The following is a 17,833-nucleotide window of genomic DNA, read 5'->3' as shown; positions in this document are numbered from 1 at the left end:
AATAAAGTAGAAGAGAATTAATCCCCAAAGCAGAATCACAGCACATTCAGGAAACACATGCACTGGCAAATGCAAAAAGATACCCCATCGTCTTACATATGCAGCCCTTCATACATCTGCACACTGTTCATTCTGAGGAAGACTCAAAGAATGCCATCTCAAAACTTTCCTGTGGTGTCCCTGGCCTAAAGGTAGATCTGGTCACCAGATGACAAAAATGGTCAGCATCCTGGTTCCTCCAACAGGCCAGATCGCACAGGAGCAAACATGATATTTCTCACAACAGCAGCCCACCCCCAACTCAGTACAGCTCCTAAACAAGGCACTGGCCCAGTCTGTGCAATTCTGCCAATGGCCCCAAAGACTAGTAAAGGGTGACCTGGAGAAGAAGGTCTCAGATACTGGTGGTGGAGGAAAGTGATAAAACTGCACACTTGAAAAAGACTTCAGTGTGGCAATGTCATTGTAAAACACCTAGATTTTCAATAATATTCTCAAATTGGCCGGAGAAGGAAGGCTGCTTTTTCCTTCCAGCCCCAACACTGCATGAAGCCAAGCACTCTGGCCCTTCTATCGGAAACCCATATGGCTAATGGACAGCAGGCTCTTCAGCAGAAGGCACCAATATTCCTCTCTGAATAGTACAGAGTGCCCTGTGGTGTCTGTAGATCTGACATCTTCCATGTTGCAGTCAGGAGCTTGTCTGGATTCTTCTTCCGTCCTGCACTTCAGGCTTGTCAGGCAGGTCTTGCTCTACCCTGAATGAAGTCCACCAACTCTGTAGGTTGGGGGCTTTAACATTTTACAGACTCAGCGCTCTGCCACGCTATGCACAGGTCTAAGGAAGAGCATAGACCATGCCAAGAGGGCTTGGTAAAATTTTAATGACCATGTCAAAGCACATGCCACCCTGATCCCACAAAGCAGCTGAGGTCTTAGGCAGACTGCCATGGGAGCCAATGACATAGACAGCTTTTGTTCAGCATATAATAGGTACTGAACCACCCATGGAGAGGCTTGGTTTACAGGGAGACATCATTTCCTGACAGCAAATATGCTTGAATACTGGGGAGATGACACTGGATTGTGAAGAATGAACTCTTGGGGCATCTGATGACTTATTTGGATGTTTTCTTATCCAAAGCCTCTTCAATGCCACACAAGGAAAATCCAGGCAGAGGAACATGATCTCAGTGGCACCTACCAGAAGATCAAGGCATTCACACCATGACCAGCGTCCCAGTTTTCATGCAGAGGTGTGCCAGCCCCATGCAGGCTCTGTGTAAACCTTGTGAGTCAGTCAGCAAAACAAAGGAGGGAGCCAGGATGGCAGTTTGTCCTCAGGGATTTCAGGAGAATCTGTCCCCAGCTAAGGAAAGATGGTTATGAAGGCATCGTACTCTGTCTTCTGTGCTATCCTCAACTGCCAGAGATGCAGCAAGCTATGAAGAAGACTTAATTTATAGTTCTGGAGGCTCAGTAGTCCAAAAACATGGTATTGACACCTGCTTGGTGTCTGGTGAGGGCCAGGGCAAGCAAGCCTTGCTCTCTCTGCCTCCTGACCAATCAGTGCACCATGCATGTCCTATTGTCATAGCAACAGCCAGCACAACTCATCGTCTGAAGGGCTACCCACCTCGGGATACCATGAACATGTGAGTTTGAGGACTCACTTCCCAGGACATGGACTCTCAGAGATACATTCAATCCACGGCAGGGGGGAAACAACAGGAAGCAGACATACTTGCTTTAGCATAGGAACACGGTAAGGTACATGGCAGATGTCATGCCATGGGGATGGGGACAAACACTGTTCAATGATTTTCCCATCTATTTATATCTTCTAAGCTTTTCTGAGTTGTGTATTAGTTTTGCCAGAGCCCCCAATACCACTACACTTGAATGGAAGTGATGCATGCTGAAGGTGATGAATTACAGCGTGATTAGGCCAAGAGAAGGTTAGGGTGAGTGGGAGTTCCAGGGAAAGCTAGTGACTGGGGCCAGCAAAGGCTCCTGGAGGGGAGGCACCAGGGGCTACTTAGTCTGAATTTGGGCAGCAGAATGGTGAAGGCAGAAGAAACAGCATAAAAAGGGATTGGTGGCCAGCCCCTGAGCTGGGCCAGAAAAGCTTGCATTCTTCATCTCTCAGTGAGCATTACAGGTGGTGACAGGGAAGAGGGCTGATGGGGGAAGGGGCTAGTTGCCTCCAGAGGGGAGGCTCACACTGGTAGGTTTAAGAAGAGCTTTTTTTTTTTAAACAAAAACATGTTTCTATAACAAGGTAAAGATTGTTTTTTGTTTTTTTTTTCCCCCAGCAGCCTACAAATTAACTAACAAATGAGACCAGCTTGTATGTTTCTGTTTCTGATTTAAGAAGCCAATTTCACAGCCTTTGACAGAAAAAAAAAAAATTCAATACAGAAGGAGTGTAAAGCAGCCGATTTCCAGAGCATATGCCCGGGCTATGAAAAGCCACCAAGTCTCAGTAAATAAACCTTCCCCTTATGGCAAAAACGTTGAAACCCGCAGCGGAACGCGGAGGAGTGGCCAAGGGCGCACCTGGCACTTGTGTGTGGCAGCTTCACAGCTTCAGGGAAACAGGCTACAGGCTTCCAGCCTCTGCAGAGCCAACCCCCTGCCTCCACCGTGCCAAGGCGATCAGCTACCCCGATTGCCACCAGCATGCAGCCCTGAACAGCATTTCTAATTTCTACAGAAGGGGAACTCTCCCGGGACTGACATCGTGCACAGTCCCGTGCTGCAGTTTAAGCACGGCTTAACACTACACACTAAAACACCTTCTCCTTCTTTCAACTGGCGAAGCGCAGGATGTAGGGGGTTAGAATTTTGTAATAATGTTCTTTTTAGGTGAACTAGAGAGAAAGGCCATCTAAAGCTGTGTTCTCCCTCAGGAAACATCTTCCTCATTCCACTGGCAACACGTGTGTGTGTGTGTGTGTGTGTGTGTGTGTGTGTGTGTGTGTGTGTGTTTAAAGCAAGTACATGAGCCACAGGGGAGATCGACAGAGCAAGACAGCTGGTCCCTGCACACTGTGAACAGAGGACAGATGAATGACAAGGGATCTAAGCACTGCAGCCCACGGAGGCACCAGTCATTCCGGAGACCCATCTGGGGAAACTTAGTTCACCCGGGGAGCTCTTTCACACACCCAGGGGTCCAAAGATGCTTGTTTTAAGGGAGCCATGTGCAATCCCACCAAGGAGTGACTGCCTACATCCTACACAAATCTGATCCAGTTTTCCTGAAGTTTGCTAAGCTTTGTGTGAAAATTAGGCTTTTTGTTATAGTTGGCAATTTTAATGAGCAATGGACTTTTTTTTTTCTAGAATATAACTTCCATGTAAATCAAGGGGAGTGAGAACATTGCTCAGTTGGCCATTTGCCAGGAATTGTTTACCATTTACAAATCCCCCGGGGCTGGCAGAGCCTTGCTAGAGTCTGGGTCCTCATTACAACATTGCTCTGCTGGTCTAATTTGTAGCTCTCCAATTACTGTGACCCTTCACTCAGAAGCAAACACCAGAACACTTCATTCTGTGCAGATTTGCTATGCCCCAACATTTTTATATCAAAATACGTTCAGTTAAAAGTTACTTTTCTTTTTTTTCTTTTACATTAGAAATCAGGCGACAGACATAATTTATCTTACTCCTTCCCTGCCCTATCTGCCCTGCCACTCAATAACATGTATCTAAATATGTTATATGAGCTTCGTTTTAGAATACCCAGAAAGATGTTGAAAGTGTTTGCATAAAGGACACAGTCTGGCTTATGAAGAATTATACAGACAGAGAACAGTGGTTCTCAAGCATCCTAATGCTGTGACCCTTTAAGACAGTCACTCATGTTGTGATAGACCCCAAACATAAAATTCTTTTTGTTGCTATTCATAACTGGAATTATAATGAAAATATCTGTGTTTTCTGATGGTCTTAGTTGACCCCTGTGAAAGGGTCATTCAACTCCCAAAGGGGTTATAACCCACAAGTTGAGAACCACTAACAGAGAAAGAGAGGAAAGGGTGTAGCCAACATTAACTGTCAACTTGACACAGTCTAGAATGACCTGAAAGGGCAGTCTCAAATGAGTGATTGTTTTTGTCGGGTTTTCCTGGGGGGCGTGTCTATGCGGGATTGGTACTTAATGTAGAAAGGCCCCACACACTGTGGGTGGCACCATGACCCGGGAAGGGGGTTCTAGGTTGTACAAGAAAGCCAGCTTGGTATGAGCCAGAGAATAAGCATGCAAACAAGCCAGCAAACACAATTTATCTATGGTTTCCACTATACTTCCGTGGCCATCAGTGAGTTTCTTGACGGAAATGATACTGCATGAATAACAAGCAGCTTTGCCTTCAGATTTCTGACTTGAGTTCTTGTCCTGACTTCCCTCAGTGATTGATTGAGACCTGGAAGTGTAAGCTGAAACAAACCCTTTCCTCCCTACATTGTTTTTTGTCAGATTGCTTTACCAGAGCAACATAAAGGAAGCTAGGATAGGATGCCCGGATGTGTTACAAGGGCCATGAACCTGGGAACACACCACAAGAGCTCTGTGTAGAGCTTCTGGTTGGGAAAAGACTTCCAGGGCCATGGTCTTCCTAGTCAAGCTGGGCAGCGGCGACCTGGTTTGTGATGGTGAGCATTGGCTGGCTGAGCGCTCACTGTATGTGAGGAGAGAGCCGGAAGAGGTTTTAGATATAGATGGCAGAATGTAGGGCATCTAGATCTGGGAAGGGAGGTCCATGGTACCTATGGGAGCTGAGACACAAAGAGGAAAAAGACTGGCTGTGGAGGCAGCCTCAGACCCATGCCCGTATTTCTTTCTACACCATAGTATGTAGATACACTGGAGCCTAAGTATGTTCAGAATTTAGCCCTCCAGGACCTGGGTATCAGTTTCCTGCTCAAAGACACTTTGAGTCATTAACTCTTGGCTAAATGTTCTTTCCTTTCCCTCGAAACTCTCTGTCTCAGTGTCTCTCTCCTTTCTCCATCTCTCCCTTTTCCTTTCTGTATCTGTCTCTCTTTTGGTGCTGTTTTGGAGAGTCATTCTTTGGGCATCATTACACATGAATGAGGCCCATTGGAGCCTGTGTGGGCTGAAAGTGCTCTTCACAGAGTAAATGCAGCTCCACAGCAGGCAGACGCTGAGAAGGTTTGTGTGCCCAACTTCAATCAACTCTTGCTTAGTGTTGGGGGACCCAAAGCAGCTGCTGTGGTGCCTGGGGTCAAGAAGATTGCAGGTCAACAGCCTCCTGTGACAAGAGGTCAGAGGTGACAGGAAACACAGCTGAGATCTCTCTTCTGATCTTTATGAGAGTAGTGGGCCTGACGGGGCCTGGGACAGGTACCCAGGAGGCTCTATGTTCAGAAAGAACCTTTGATACAGCCCCATATTTCTGAGTGAAGGTTAAAATGATGATACTCATGCCCTGGCCTTTTCTTACTTTGGCCACGTGAGGACACTTTGCTCAAGGTAATCCACTGCTTTGGAGCTTCACTGTTTCCTTTGCATGTAACCTGACTTCCCCCCTAGGGATACCTCATGCCTTGTGTGTCAGTCAGACCTTTTTTGGCCTCTGTATCTCTGATGCTTTGGCCTCTGTGGTCTTGATAGCAATGGAAACACAGCCTTTCTCAGGGCCTGGTGCATCCTAGGGACAGCAAGTAACTGTCAAGCTCATCATTCACAGCAAGTTCATAAACCCAGAGTGTTCACCCCACTTTCTCCCATGGGCCCCACACTGAAGTCACTACCCTTTGGCTACAGACACCCAGGAACAATACTGAACCGTCCTAGCCCCACTTAACCCTGCCTTGCTACTCCTTCCCATGGAGATCATAAAACTTATGTTCACACTCACTCCCCTGCCCCTGCCTGGCCCTGGTGGGCCCTGTGTGACTCTGCAGTGAGTAAATCCCCTTCTCCTGGGGTCTGTGATGAAAAAGGTATTGTAATAGAAAAGAAAGAGGATGAAAATAAAATCAAAGATGATTAAGGACACATTACAGCCAGTATCCCAGATACACAAAGGCACATTATAAAAAACTGAAAAACTGGGTTGCTGACAACAAACTGCAAAGTTTATAGGACATGGATGAATTTCTTACTACACACGATTTACCAACATTGAGCCATAAGGACATAGAAAACCTTAATAACCAAAAACAAGAAGAAGAAGAAGAAGAAGAAGAAGAAGAAGAAGAAGAAGAAGAAGAAGAAGAAGAAGAAGAAGAAAAATGACCAAACCAGCAGGAAAACATCCCCAAACAAAGAAAAACAGAACAAAACAAACATATAAAACAACAAGAAAAAGAAAAAAATGAATCCAGGACCAGATGGATTCAGTGCTGAATTTTACCAAACTTGCAAAGAACACATGTGACTTCTTCTCAAAGTAATCACAAAATGGAAAGAGGAATCATCACTCATTCTGGGAATCCAAACTTGACACAAACGAACAAACAGCTAAGGTCAACATCCTCATGAAAACACATGACAGCAAGCCAAATCCCAACACATCTCCAAGGCTCATGGAGCGTGATCAAGGGGCATTTTCTCAAGGACACAAGGGTGGCATAACATCTGCGAACCAGTGATCCACTACCTCAACAGAGGGCGGGAGGAAAACCACGTGACTGACTAGCCCAGCAGGCACAGCCTCTGGAGCCCTTCATGATAAACCTCGACACATTAGTGTAGAAGGGATATACCGAGTGTGCTGAAGACTGTATATGACAGATCCATAGCCAACATCACATGCAGCTGGGGTTGGGGGGGCATGCTGAAAATGTTTCTTTAAGGTCTACAATTTTTTTTAAAAGTTATCTATTGGAACTTTTCTTATTTGGTAGAGTACATAGTACTGGATGTCTTAGAACAATTATATCAGAGAGATAAATGAAAGGTGGTCCACTAGGACGCTCCATGTAGAAGGAACACAAGACTCCGCCAGAAGCCTATTAAAACTGACAAACGGATTTGGTAAAGTTGCAGGGTATGAAGGCGACATGCAAAAATCAGTAAGACTGCTAGAAATCAATATAAACTTGCTAATAATGAAGCCAAGAAAGTGTTCTCATTCATGGCAACCACAAGAAAATCTATCTAGTAATAAATTTAATGAATGAAATGAGTATCTTCTATAATGAAAATTGTAAAAAGCCAATGAAGGAATTTGAAGATTTCTCTCTGCTCCCTTTCATCTCCCCACCATTGTATACACACATTCACAGATAGAAAGACTTCCCATGTCAAGGGTTAGAACAATTAATATTATTAAAACATATATAATATTATTAAAATATAAAACTATTAAAACATAAAATATTATTAAAAGATAAACCCTCAAAATACACAACACAAAGCAATTAATAGATTTAATGCAACCATCCACAGAATATCCACATATTCTTCATTTAAAATGAAAAAAAGTTCTAAATTACAAAAGTTACTGGATAGTAAAAATGGTCTTGTGCAAAACGAACATTGCTAGTAATAAATATCGTATATACTATAGAACTACAGTGATCAAAACAGCATGGTAATCAAAGAGCAGGCCAGTCAGTTCATGTCAGAGGCAGTCCCTGTTCCCATTACTATGGAACCCATTTAGGGGAGCAGCCTTACCAGGCCACAGAGGAAGACAATGCAGCCACTCCTGGTGAGACCTAATAGACTAGGATCAGAAGGAAGGAAAAGAAGACCTCCCCTATCAGTGGACTTTGGGAGGGGCATGCGTGGAGAAGGGGGAGGGAGGGAGGGGTTGGGAGGGAGGGAGGGGTTGGGAGGGGAGGGAGAGGGTGTTACAAGGGGGATACAAAGTGAATAAAGTACAATTAATAAAAAAATTTAAAAAACAGCATGGTAAACTCCTAAAAACTGACATGTAAACCAATGGAACAGAATGGAAAAACGAGAAATCCAGTCTGGTAGCATATTGATTTTTGACAAAGGTACAAATAACATATGCTAGAGAAATGACAGCATAAACAATCAATGATACACAGAAAACTGGATAACCCCATGCATGAGAAGGAAGGGCCCCAGTCTTTCACATTGTATAAAAGAAACTCAAAATGGATCAAAGACCTAAATGCCAGATCTGAAACTCTGAACCTAGAAGAAACTCTGGAACTAGAAAAAAAGCACAGGGAGACTTCAGGTGTCAGCATGAGAGATGGCTTTTATATGACTCAGAACACTGGGAAGAAGAGCAATAACAGCAAATGAGGTTATATGAAACTAAGAAGCTTCAGAACAGCAAAGGAAGCAATCAACTGGGTGAAAAGCAACCCACACAGTATCTGTAAGCTACCATCTGTGATAGCTAATATTGGTGCTCAACATGATGAAATCTGAAATGAAGTATGAGGCACACCTTCAGGCAGGTCCATGAGGGCATTTCCAGGAAGAAGACAGTCCCGCAGAGCGGCCAGCATCTTCTCATGGTGACCCAGATGCAGAGAGTAAGGATAGAGCAGTGCTCTTGCCCTGACCACCTTCACTTCTTGGCAGTGGGCGCTGCTACTCTGCCAGCTGTTGCTGGCATGGCCATTGCTGTCCTCGGCTGACATCTTCAGCCTTCCTAGAAGTTCTTTAGGAATCCTGAAGATTCTCATCATCCTATTGGAATTGCTGAGGCATCCAGCTCTCTGAACCCATGAGCTAATAGGGTCTCAGCTTCGTCAGCGTGCAGACAGCCATTGTTAAGCTGTCCAGTGCACCCAGTGGCTTCCCTTTTCCCATAGGAGAATAACCTCTCTCTCTCTCTCTCTCTCTCTCTCTCTCTCTCTCTCTCTCTCCTTTTTTCCCCTTCTGAGACAGAGCCTGGAGGTCACTATATAGGTAAGGCTGGCATTGAACTTCTAATGCTCCTGCTTCCACCTCACAAGGTCTTGGGTCACAGCCATGCAGCATCACGAACACTGATAAATTCCAAAATACATAAATAACTCACACAATCCAATAGCATCCTCACCAATAATCCTATTAAAATATAGAGAAATTAACAGAGCAGTTTCTATAGAGGATATCCACCAAGTCAATGAAAAAAAAAAGGATCAACAACTTATTTTCAGAGAAATGCAAAATCAAAACAAATGTGAGATGCTAGCTTCCCCTGCCTGTCTTTTACCAAAGGCAAACAAAACCACACATTCTGCCTAGGGAACAGAAGGGCAATGGCCCTTGCTCACTCTTTGTGGGAATGTAAATCAATAGGGCCATTATGAAAGACAGTGTTGGACTCTTCCCCCATACCAAAAATATCTAAAACTAGATTTAGTTGTAAAGTGATCACACTAGTGGTATACATCCAAAGAGAACAAAATCATGATAAAGGGGATACCTATAAAATCATGCTTACTGCAGCCTTGTCCAAACAGTGTGGCATCAATAGAGATGACCATTAACTTATGGAAAATATAATATATTAATATATGTAATATACAATGACACACATAAATCTACACAGTGGAATGCTATTTAGTCAAAAAAGAGGAAATCTTGTCATCTGCAGCACCATGGGTAAAAATGGGGGTTATTATGGTAAACAAAACAAGGCAGAGACAGAAAGACATACCATGTACCTCACCCATTTGTTGAAGATTAAAAAAAAATGATGGCTAAGATGAAAAAAGTGTAGCCAGCAGTGATTAAAGAAGCCTGGGAAGGGTAGATGAAGGTGGAAGAGAGAGGGTGGGCAACAGGCACCGAAGACCCAGTGGGAGAGGAGGAATAAGGCTAGTGTTCTGTAGAGGACAGTGAGTGCCAAGGTGTACATCAGCCTTGAATCCTTATGAAGAGCCAGATGAGAGGAACTTGAAGGCTCTGTCCGTGAGGTGACACAGAAGTGGAGCTGATCATCACCTTGTTTTGAGCCCTGCCTGTTTATATGTGTTGAAGTGTCATAGTCTTCCCCATAAACACACAGCAATTGTCTGTCAGTTAAAAAGAATGAAATAGAAAGAGAGAGAGAGAGCGAAAGAAAGAAAGGTTGTAAGGCAGAGGTTCTGTGAAGGCAATGAACAAGAGACATGACTGACAGGACGAGGCAGGGCTTCTGTTGGGATGTTCGGGGCTAGTCAACAGTCCCAGCGCTCATTTCCCCGGCTTTGTGGAAGCCGAAGGCTAGGGCTGGGTGTTTCTGGGTAGGCTTCTAAAACGCCAGTTGTAGCAAATGTAAATGTAAATGTGAACTTGAATGTCAATATAAATAATACAAGTGCTGCTGAGTTGAGCAAATCCAACTGGGGAAAATGAGATTTTTTTTTTTTTTTTTTTTTTTTTTTTTTTTTTTTAGTGATAAGTGGAGAAAATATTCCAAGAGTGAATTCACCCTGGGCCCTTGAAGGGAAGGAGCCACATGGTCAGTCAAGAGGGATTTAAGCCCTTTGCAGTGTGTGGATGGATGGGAAAGTGCTCTGGAAGGCAGCAGGCTGGGAAGACCCCAGAGGAAAGAAAGCCAAAACACGATTCAGAAGCAACGCAGCCACCATTGCTCAAAAGGAACAGTTCCTCATCCTTTACTCCTCTGGTATCTCTCAACATTTCAAAACTTGGGAATCTCATTTGTAAAAATACAAAACAAAAACCCACATATCCTCCTGGCTAAAAACACAGGGAAAAAACCCTGAGGGCCAAAGAAGCCAGGGTCATTGTGGTTCCAGACTATATGTGGGGAGACAGCCAAGCCACAAGTCAGAGGATATGGGGGCCAAAGAAGGAGGTGATGGGGCATGGTAGAGGCAGGGGTTTGGTGTTCATAGGGGTTGAAGGAAGAGAATATTTTCTACGGGCCAAGCAAATGTGACCTCCTTGGCTGGGACCAGGTATCCCCCAAGGTCACTATCTTCTCCCCAGGACACAGGGACTCCAGTGGCCCCTGAGCAGGCTGTAGTGAACCTCTGGCCCACATTCCTGCCACATTGTTCCAAGTCTGGCTTTAAGACAGTTTGTCTGCTGAAGCAGAAAAATCAAAGAACAAAAGCCTTTTCAAAGAACATGGGACAGAGTCCCCTTCAGTTGTATTTACCATGCTCTGGCCTACTTCCAACTACGAGTCTTCTTTGAATGTTAACTGCATGTTCTGCACAAGCCAAAGGTAGATGCTGAAAGCTGTCCTTTTGTTCAACTGAAAATCTCTAGTTTTGGGTGGAAAAAAAAAAAAAAAGAACGGTGCCCCTGGGCACTGACTTTTTGTTCATCTAGACTGTGTCCTTACTCGGCACCGCAGGCACATCCCTTTAATTTGTCTTTAATTCCCAATGCTGGTTGGAAAATGAAGTCTTTGCTTGTGAGGCCCATAGCTGGGACCTTTCCACCAGTAACTTTAGTGCCACCAGCATAAGGGACAACCCTGTGAGGAAGTCTTTGAATGCACCCAGACATCAATTCAGCTAGGTACAGGGACAAATGCTGCCTGAGGAGAAGTGTGCATTTCATAAATCTTCCCACGAGTGATGGTGAGACAGCTAAAGGACAACAGGGAAGGGGAAAAGGATGGTGTTCAGAGGTGAAATGGACAGAGATGGAAGGCTTTTCATAGATGAGCTATATTCGGGGAGGGGATGGTCCTTGTGAAAGCCTCGATTTCCTTCCAGGGCCCTCAAACCTCCCACCGACAGGTTCAATGTTTAGAGCGTGGCTGTCCATGTGAACACTGGGAAGGGAGTTAGCTCTGTGTCCCTTGCAGGCGCCATGCTTAGTGAGAGCCAGCTAAGGTCATCACTGGCTACAGAGGGACAAGCGGAGGTTGACAGAGGACGTAAGGCTGTGGAGGCCTGTAGGTATGTTCTATGGCTGGGTTCCTCTCTTTCTTGGCTGCGTCTTGCTATAGTTTTATGTAGCACCAGGGGACCTTTACTTCAACACTCCATTCCATCATTCCATTGGATCTCATGGCTCTGTTGAATCTTTACAGCACCATGCCAGCCTTTGTGTGTGTGTGTGTGTGTGTGTGTGTGTGTGTGTGAAGCTGTGAAGAGACACAAAGTGTTGATGCTTGCAAAACACATTTTGGTAAGATAACAGCTGGTCCTGGCACTGGTTGTTTGGCTGACTCTCTCTACTGGTGTCTAGCTCTAGGTGAAGAAGTAGGGAGATCCAGGGGAGACATGGGAGGGGGTTGGCTTGGCTACCCCCTCAGTGGTAACACTGGGGCTTCCAGAGGCTAGCCGAGAAAATGACTGATAGGAGAGTGATCAACACACATGCATAGCAAGAAGGCATTGGGGTAGGAATGTCGAAAAGCTGGTGGCTACCTCCAGGCCTGTGACAGCTAGAGGCCAGAAAAGCATTGGGAATGACAGCCAGACTGCAGGGCCTGACAGCACAGAGACTGGTTCCCAGATGGAGGAATTTAAAAGGAAGTCCAAGGGTAAAGATGAGAAGAGAGAGGCAGAGGGTAGCGCACGGATTCCAAGGTGCAGACAATGTTTCTGACACAGGACAGACATGGCAGGATTCCCGGTTTTGGATTCCTGGCCACACATCATGGATGTTCTACCTAAGCTGCAGCCTTTCTCTTTCAGTGTGCATCTTTTTATTTTCTTTAAATGTGTGCATACACGAATGTGAGTGCTTTCACGTGTGTGTACTTGCACGTGTGTGGATATGCATGAAGTGGCCAGAATTGGATGTCAGGTGCCTCCTTCAATTACACTCCACATGATCTATGGAGGAGAGGTCACTCTCTGAACCCAGAACTAATCTGGCTAGCCTGATGTCTTTGGGGATTGCTGCTCTCTGTCTCTTAATGTTGGGATTAACTATGGTCCACCATGCTCACCTGGAATTTTCGTAGGTACTGGCGACCTGAACTCTGGTCCTTACATTTCTGTGACAAGTACTTTGCCCCCCAAACCTATTTCCCAGCCCTGCAGCATGGGCTTTTCAGAGATGGATTATGGAACCATTACAGCTGCAATGATGTCCTGGGACCCCTTTCTACATGCCATGCCCTAACCTGGCAGAGAAGAGGTAAGGTATTGAGAAAGCAAAACTATCATAAAGTCGCAGGTTTTAAGATGAGTGGCAGGTAAAAGGTGATGTCACACTTCACATTTGGAGACAATTAATTGTTCAGAAGCAGAAGCAGTGAACAGGGTAGTGAGAGGGCAGAAAAGGGCATGTGAGAAACAGGAACAGTAGACTCTGGGCTGGTGCTGAGCAGGCAAGGGTGGAGTGCAGAGCAGAGATCTCAGAGCCAGCGTGAAGTAGACACGGGGTGAAAAGCGCCTCATAGCACTGTCCTGTGTTCAGAAAACACTGCACCACAGATTTCCCAGGCACAAAGAAAAAAAAAAAAAGACAAGATTTTTGCAACTACAACTGTGGTAGAAACAGAATAAGCCCCAATTTTACTCACCGTGTTCCTTTGGATAAGCAGAGAGAACATTTTACATTTGGATATCATTAAGGTTTGCCAACTACAAGCAAAATTTAAGCCTTTTCTACTGCTATAAAAATAATACTTTATCTAACTACCAATTTGTCTTTTTGAATAAATCTGTCTATACAAGCAATTTGGTTAGCATCTCCTTTCAAAACAGAACCAGTGAGCCTTGGACGATATACCAGGAAGAATTGGCACTGCTGGAAGCCTCTGCCACCTGACGCCCAGAAAGATTCGCAGTTGTTCATCTGTTTCACTAATTGGCCACTTGATGACTCAGCCAGGGTTTAGCGCCATTACTCAGTATCTAGGAGGGTGTCTCAGCAAGCGCATGGCCGGGCCAAGCTCCTGTCCTCACAGGGCAGGGATCCGAGGTTTGTGAGCCTGTACACACTGTACAGCCGTAAGGAAACCTCAAGCGTCGAGGGTGTGGTAATGGTACCACTGGCTGGCAGATCCACAGAGGCTGCCTCAGGAAAGGCAGCATCTTCTGAGGCTCAGGCTTCCCTGTTTTTCTTGGTTATAGTGCCACCAGGACACAGAGAGGGGACTTACATAAAATTGCAGAACAGCACAGCACTCTGAATTCTGCCAACATGGTCTGGTCTGTAATACGTTTTTGCCTTTGGTGAATCCATCTCATCCTGGAGAGCAGTACCCTAACCACAGACAAAGCTCCCCTCATCACCACGTGCTGCATGGCTTAGGGATGTCACTGTCACATGAAAGAAGTGACCTCTTGTGAATGGCAGGCCTATGGGCACAAGCGTCTATGTGTTCAGGATACTTTGTTTTGCTCTGCCAAGTCCCCGGCCTCAACGGATGGGTGTTCACATTGGAGCGATGTTTCAAAGCACAGCCAAAAGTAACCCACACATTTCCTGTCAATCACGTTGTGGCTCTGTTCACAGAAGCCAACTCAGGGAGTCAACCTGATGTGTGTCAGTGAGTGTGTGGCTGGGGAAGGGGTGCATACACAGCACGAGACGCTGTTGAAGCCTCAAGGGAGAGAGGGATCCCTGCCATTTACAACAGGCACAGACCTGGAGTCCATCACACTCAGTGCAACAAACTAGACTCAGAAAGACAAACTCCACACAGTCTCCTTCACATGGAAGCTCAAGAGCTGGGATTCATAGAAGCAGAGCATAAAGGATGGCTACCAGGGGCCGGGGTGGGAGCTGGGGGTGATTCCAGTGACACAGGAAGAGTTCATCCAAGAGATCTAGTGTCCAGGATGGCGTTAGCCTTGTATTATATACTTAGGAATTACAAGGGAATCAGGAGGAATTTGAGGAATGAACATGATCAAACCATTATGCACATGTATGAAAATGTCCTAGTGAGACCCATTATTATGTATAATTAACATATGCTCATACACACTTTAAAAATGAAGGTAGGTTAAACCAGCCCTGGTGGGACACAATTATAATCCCAAGTAGGATGAGGCAGGAGGATTTCTGAGAGTTCAAGGACAGCTTGGTTTACATACTGAGTTCAAGGCCAGCCTGTATTATAATGTGAGGTTTTGTCTTTAAAAACAACCAAAACAGGAGCCTACCGCAGAGGGCCTCTGAAAGACTCTACCTAGCAGCATATCAAAGCAGATGCTGAGACTCATAACCAAACCTTTGGTAGAGTGCAGGGAATCATATGATAAAAGGGGAAGTTAATATGACCAGGAGAGGACAGGAGTTCCACAAGGATCAAATATATCTGGGCACAGGGGTCCTCTATGAGACTCTTTCTCCAGCCAAGGACCCTGTATAGCTATAACCTAGAACCCCTCCTCGGATGTAGCCCATGGTAGCTCAGTATCCAAGTGGGTACCTTGGATACTGAGTTTCTAGTAAGGTAAACAGAAACTATTTCTGACATGAACTCAATGACTGGCTCCTTTACTTCCCCCCACCCCCCAAGGGAGGTGCAGCCTTGCTAGGCCACTTTGCAGCCAGTCCTGAAGATACCTGATAAGCTAGAGTCAGATGGAAGGGAAGGAGGACCTCGCCTAGCAGTGGACTTGGAAAGGGACAGGGAGAAGATGAGGGAGAGAGGGTGGATTTGGGAGGGAATTAGGGAGGGGGCTACAGCTGGGATACAAAGTAAATAACCTGTGATTAATATTAAAAAAATAAAAATTAATCTAAAAAAAACAACCAAAATTTTAGCAGGGTAAATATTGGTTATAATAACGTCTAATTCCAAATGAACAGGAAAAATAAATCTGTAAAGTTTCCATACTGGTGACTGACACCGAAAATCATCATGCTTGGAGCATGTGTGCCAAATGATCATACTGCACAAATGAAGATAAACAATATGATGTCTCAGCAAAAACGATTCTCAGGACAGTGGGCTTGGAGAGTCCTAGCCACACCACAGAGGTATGTAAAGCAAGCACGCTGGCCTGTTTTGGAATCCTAAAAAGCACGTGTGCCTTCAAACTTCACTTTGTATGCTATGCATGGTTACAATCCCCCTTTCCCCTCAATTACAAACGACAGTGATGGACACGACTTTCCCCACCAGGACACAGTCGCCTGAGCCTTACCTGGAGGTAGTGGCACGGGCGCAGGGAAGGCTTGGTCTCTGGGTGAACCAGGGGCTTGTCCAGGTTCAGGGAGCTCTTGCGGTAGGCCTCCTTGGCCTGGCTCACCGTGAGCGTGGACCAGGAGCTACGCTTCATGTACCTGGTGTCTGGCGTCAGGGCCAGGCCTTCGCAAGCTGAGCACTTAACATCACTGTTGCTTTTGGAAGTCTTTAGGGAGAGGTCCCCAAAGGGGCTCTGCAGCGCCTCGGGGTAGCAGTGGGAGATGTGGTCCATGTGGTGGCGGTTGGCCACGCTGGGTGTCCGGTATGTGCTGTCACTGTCCAGGTTGTCGTCGGAACTCCACCAGCTGCTCATACCAGACTTGTGCTTGCCCTCCGGCTTCCGCTCCTTGCTCTTACTCCTTCTGCTGTGTTTGGAATGGTGACTGTGGTGGTGCTCATCCACCCGGCTGTCACTCTTGGTCCCGTTGACGTTACTCTTGGATGACCCCTCCAAAGAATGCGACTTGGTGAAAAGCTTCTGGACGGAGTGGACCAGATGCCGGATCCTGCCTGGACTCTCATTCCGTTGCTCTGTGGTGGCCGAGGCCCTCTGATACTGCAGTGTGTGGAACCCGTCCCTGTGCAGGGGCAGCTGTTTCTCAAACTGGTCCAAAAGGTTGGCGGGGATGCGATTTACCTTGGTACTTGTGTGGGACATGGCACAGTCATCCCTCGTGTCGTAGTGTGAACTGTAGTGCATCCGGGGGAAGGTGCTGCTGGACACGTGGTCGCCCAGCATGACTGGCATCATCATACACTCTGAGTGGACAGAGCTCCTGGGCGAGCAGCGGTGGTGGTCCATCGGGCAGCTCTCAGCCGGGCTGAGGAGATAGGGTTGCCGCACGTCTGGCCCATGGTGCATGTGATCATGGGGGTGCTCGCAGTCATCAGCGGGTGACAGGCCGCACGTATGACCTGCACATAGCTGAGGCTGGTTCCGGCTTCCGGCTAACCCTTTCATGTTCCTGGGTGCAGGCGAATACCTCTCTTCATTGAAGTGCTGCGTTGGAGACCATGAGTATTGCTGGTCTGTCAACAAAAGAGAAATGGGATTTAGTGCCTGGAAAAACCCTAGGAGCGCTGGGGTATGGTGGAGACACAGGAGCTGTTTCCCCAGTAGCTGGTTCCCGGAGTGAAGAGTCACATGTTTAGACCGTGGTGACGCCTCAGGATGTGGGGATGCTAAGAAGCAGGAACTTTGGTTTCCCGCACAGGAGGGTCCACAGAAACACATATCTAACTTCTGGTAGACACACCAGTGGTCTCAACAGGCAGACTATGAGATATGAAAAAACAATGGGTTGAGAAGAAAACAGTCAAGTGCTTGAGAGCATACAGACCTGTGTTCAAACCCTAGCACCCACATCAAAAGAAGGGCGTGGTGGCATGTGCCCGTAATCCCAGCTTTGGGGAGACAGAGATGGGCATTTCCAATGAGAGACACTTCTCAAAAAAATGGTGGAAGGCACCTGAGGAACCCTTTCTGGGGATGTCCTTTGGCAACTGCATACTTGTACATACATATGTGCATACCCTTATACACACGTGTACTGGTGCCCACATATGAACGAGTACCCATAAAACACAATCACATACACACAGAGAGAAACCTAGCTGTAGATCAATTACACTGGAGCATTTTGGTTTGGCTTTAAACACTTGAAAACTAACATCTGATGTTTAATTTGCAACATTGCCTGGTGAAGCAACGTATTAGAACTAATGAATTAATCATGAAATCATTGTTTAATGTCACATGCTGCCAGAAAGGTAAGCTGTGGGGGCAACTTTCTCATCTCCAACTTTCTACCTTTGAG

The 17,833-nt window shown here is 46.0% G+C and overlaps 1 protein-coding gene across 5 annotated transcripts in view; it reads right to left on the bottom strand.

Annotated features, from left to right (window-relative positions):
* Dlgap2 (DLG associated protein 2) overlaps positions 1-17,833 on the bottom strand; it is a 715,977-nt gene that overhangs the window by 101,337 nt on the left and 596,807 nt on the right. For all 5 annotated transcript variants that reach the window (XM_060381432.1, XM_060381433.1, XM_060381435.1 and 2 more), the window contains one exon: positions 15,976-17,045. In XM_060381432.1, coding sequence (XP_060237415.1) covers positions 15,976-17,045 — 1,070 coding nt within the window. The remainder of the gene's footprint in view (positions 1-15,975; positions 17,046-17,833) is intronic.

This window comes from Meriones unguiculatus, chromosome 4 (assembly GCF_030254825.1).
Source record: "Meriones unguiculatus strain TT.TT164.6M chromosome 4, Bangor_MerUng_6.1, whole genome shotgun sequence".
NCBI classification, from domain to species: domain Eukaryota; kingdom Metazoa; phylum Chordata; class Mammalia; order Rodentia; family Muridae; genus Meriones; species Meriones unguiculatus.
This window is presented reverse-complemented; position numbering and strand designations above follow the sequence as displayed.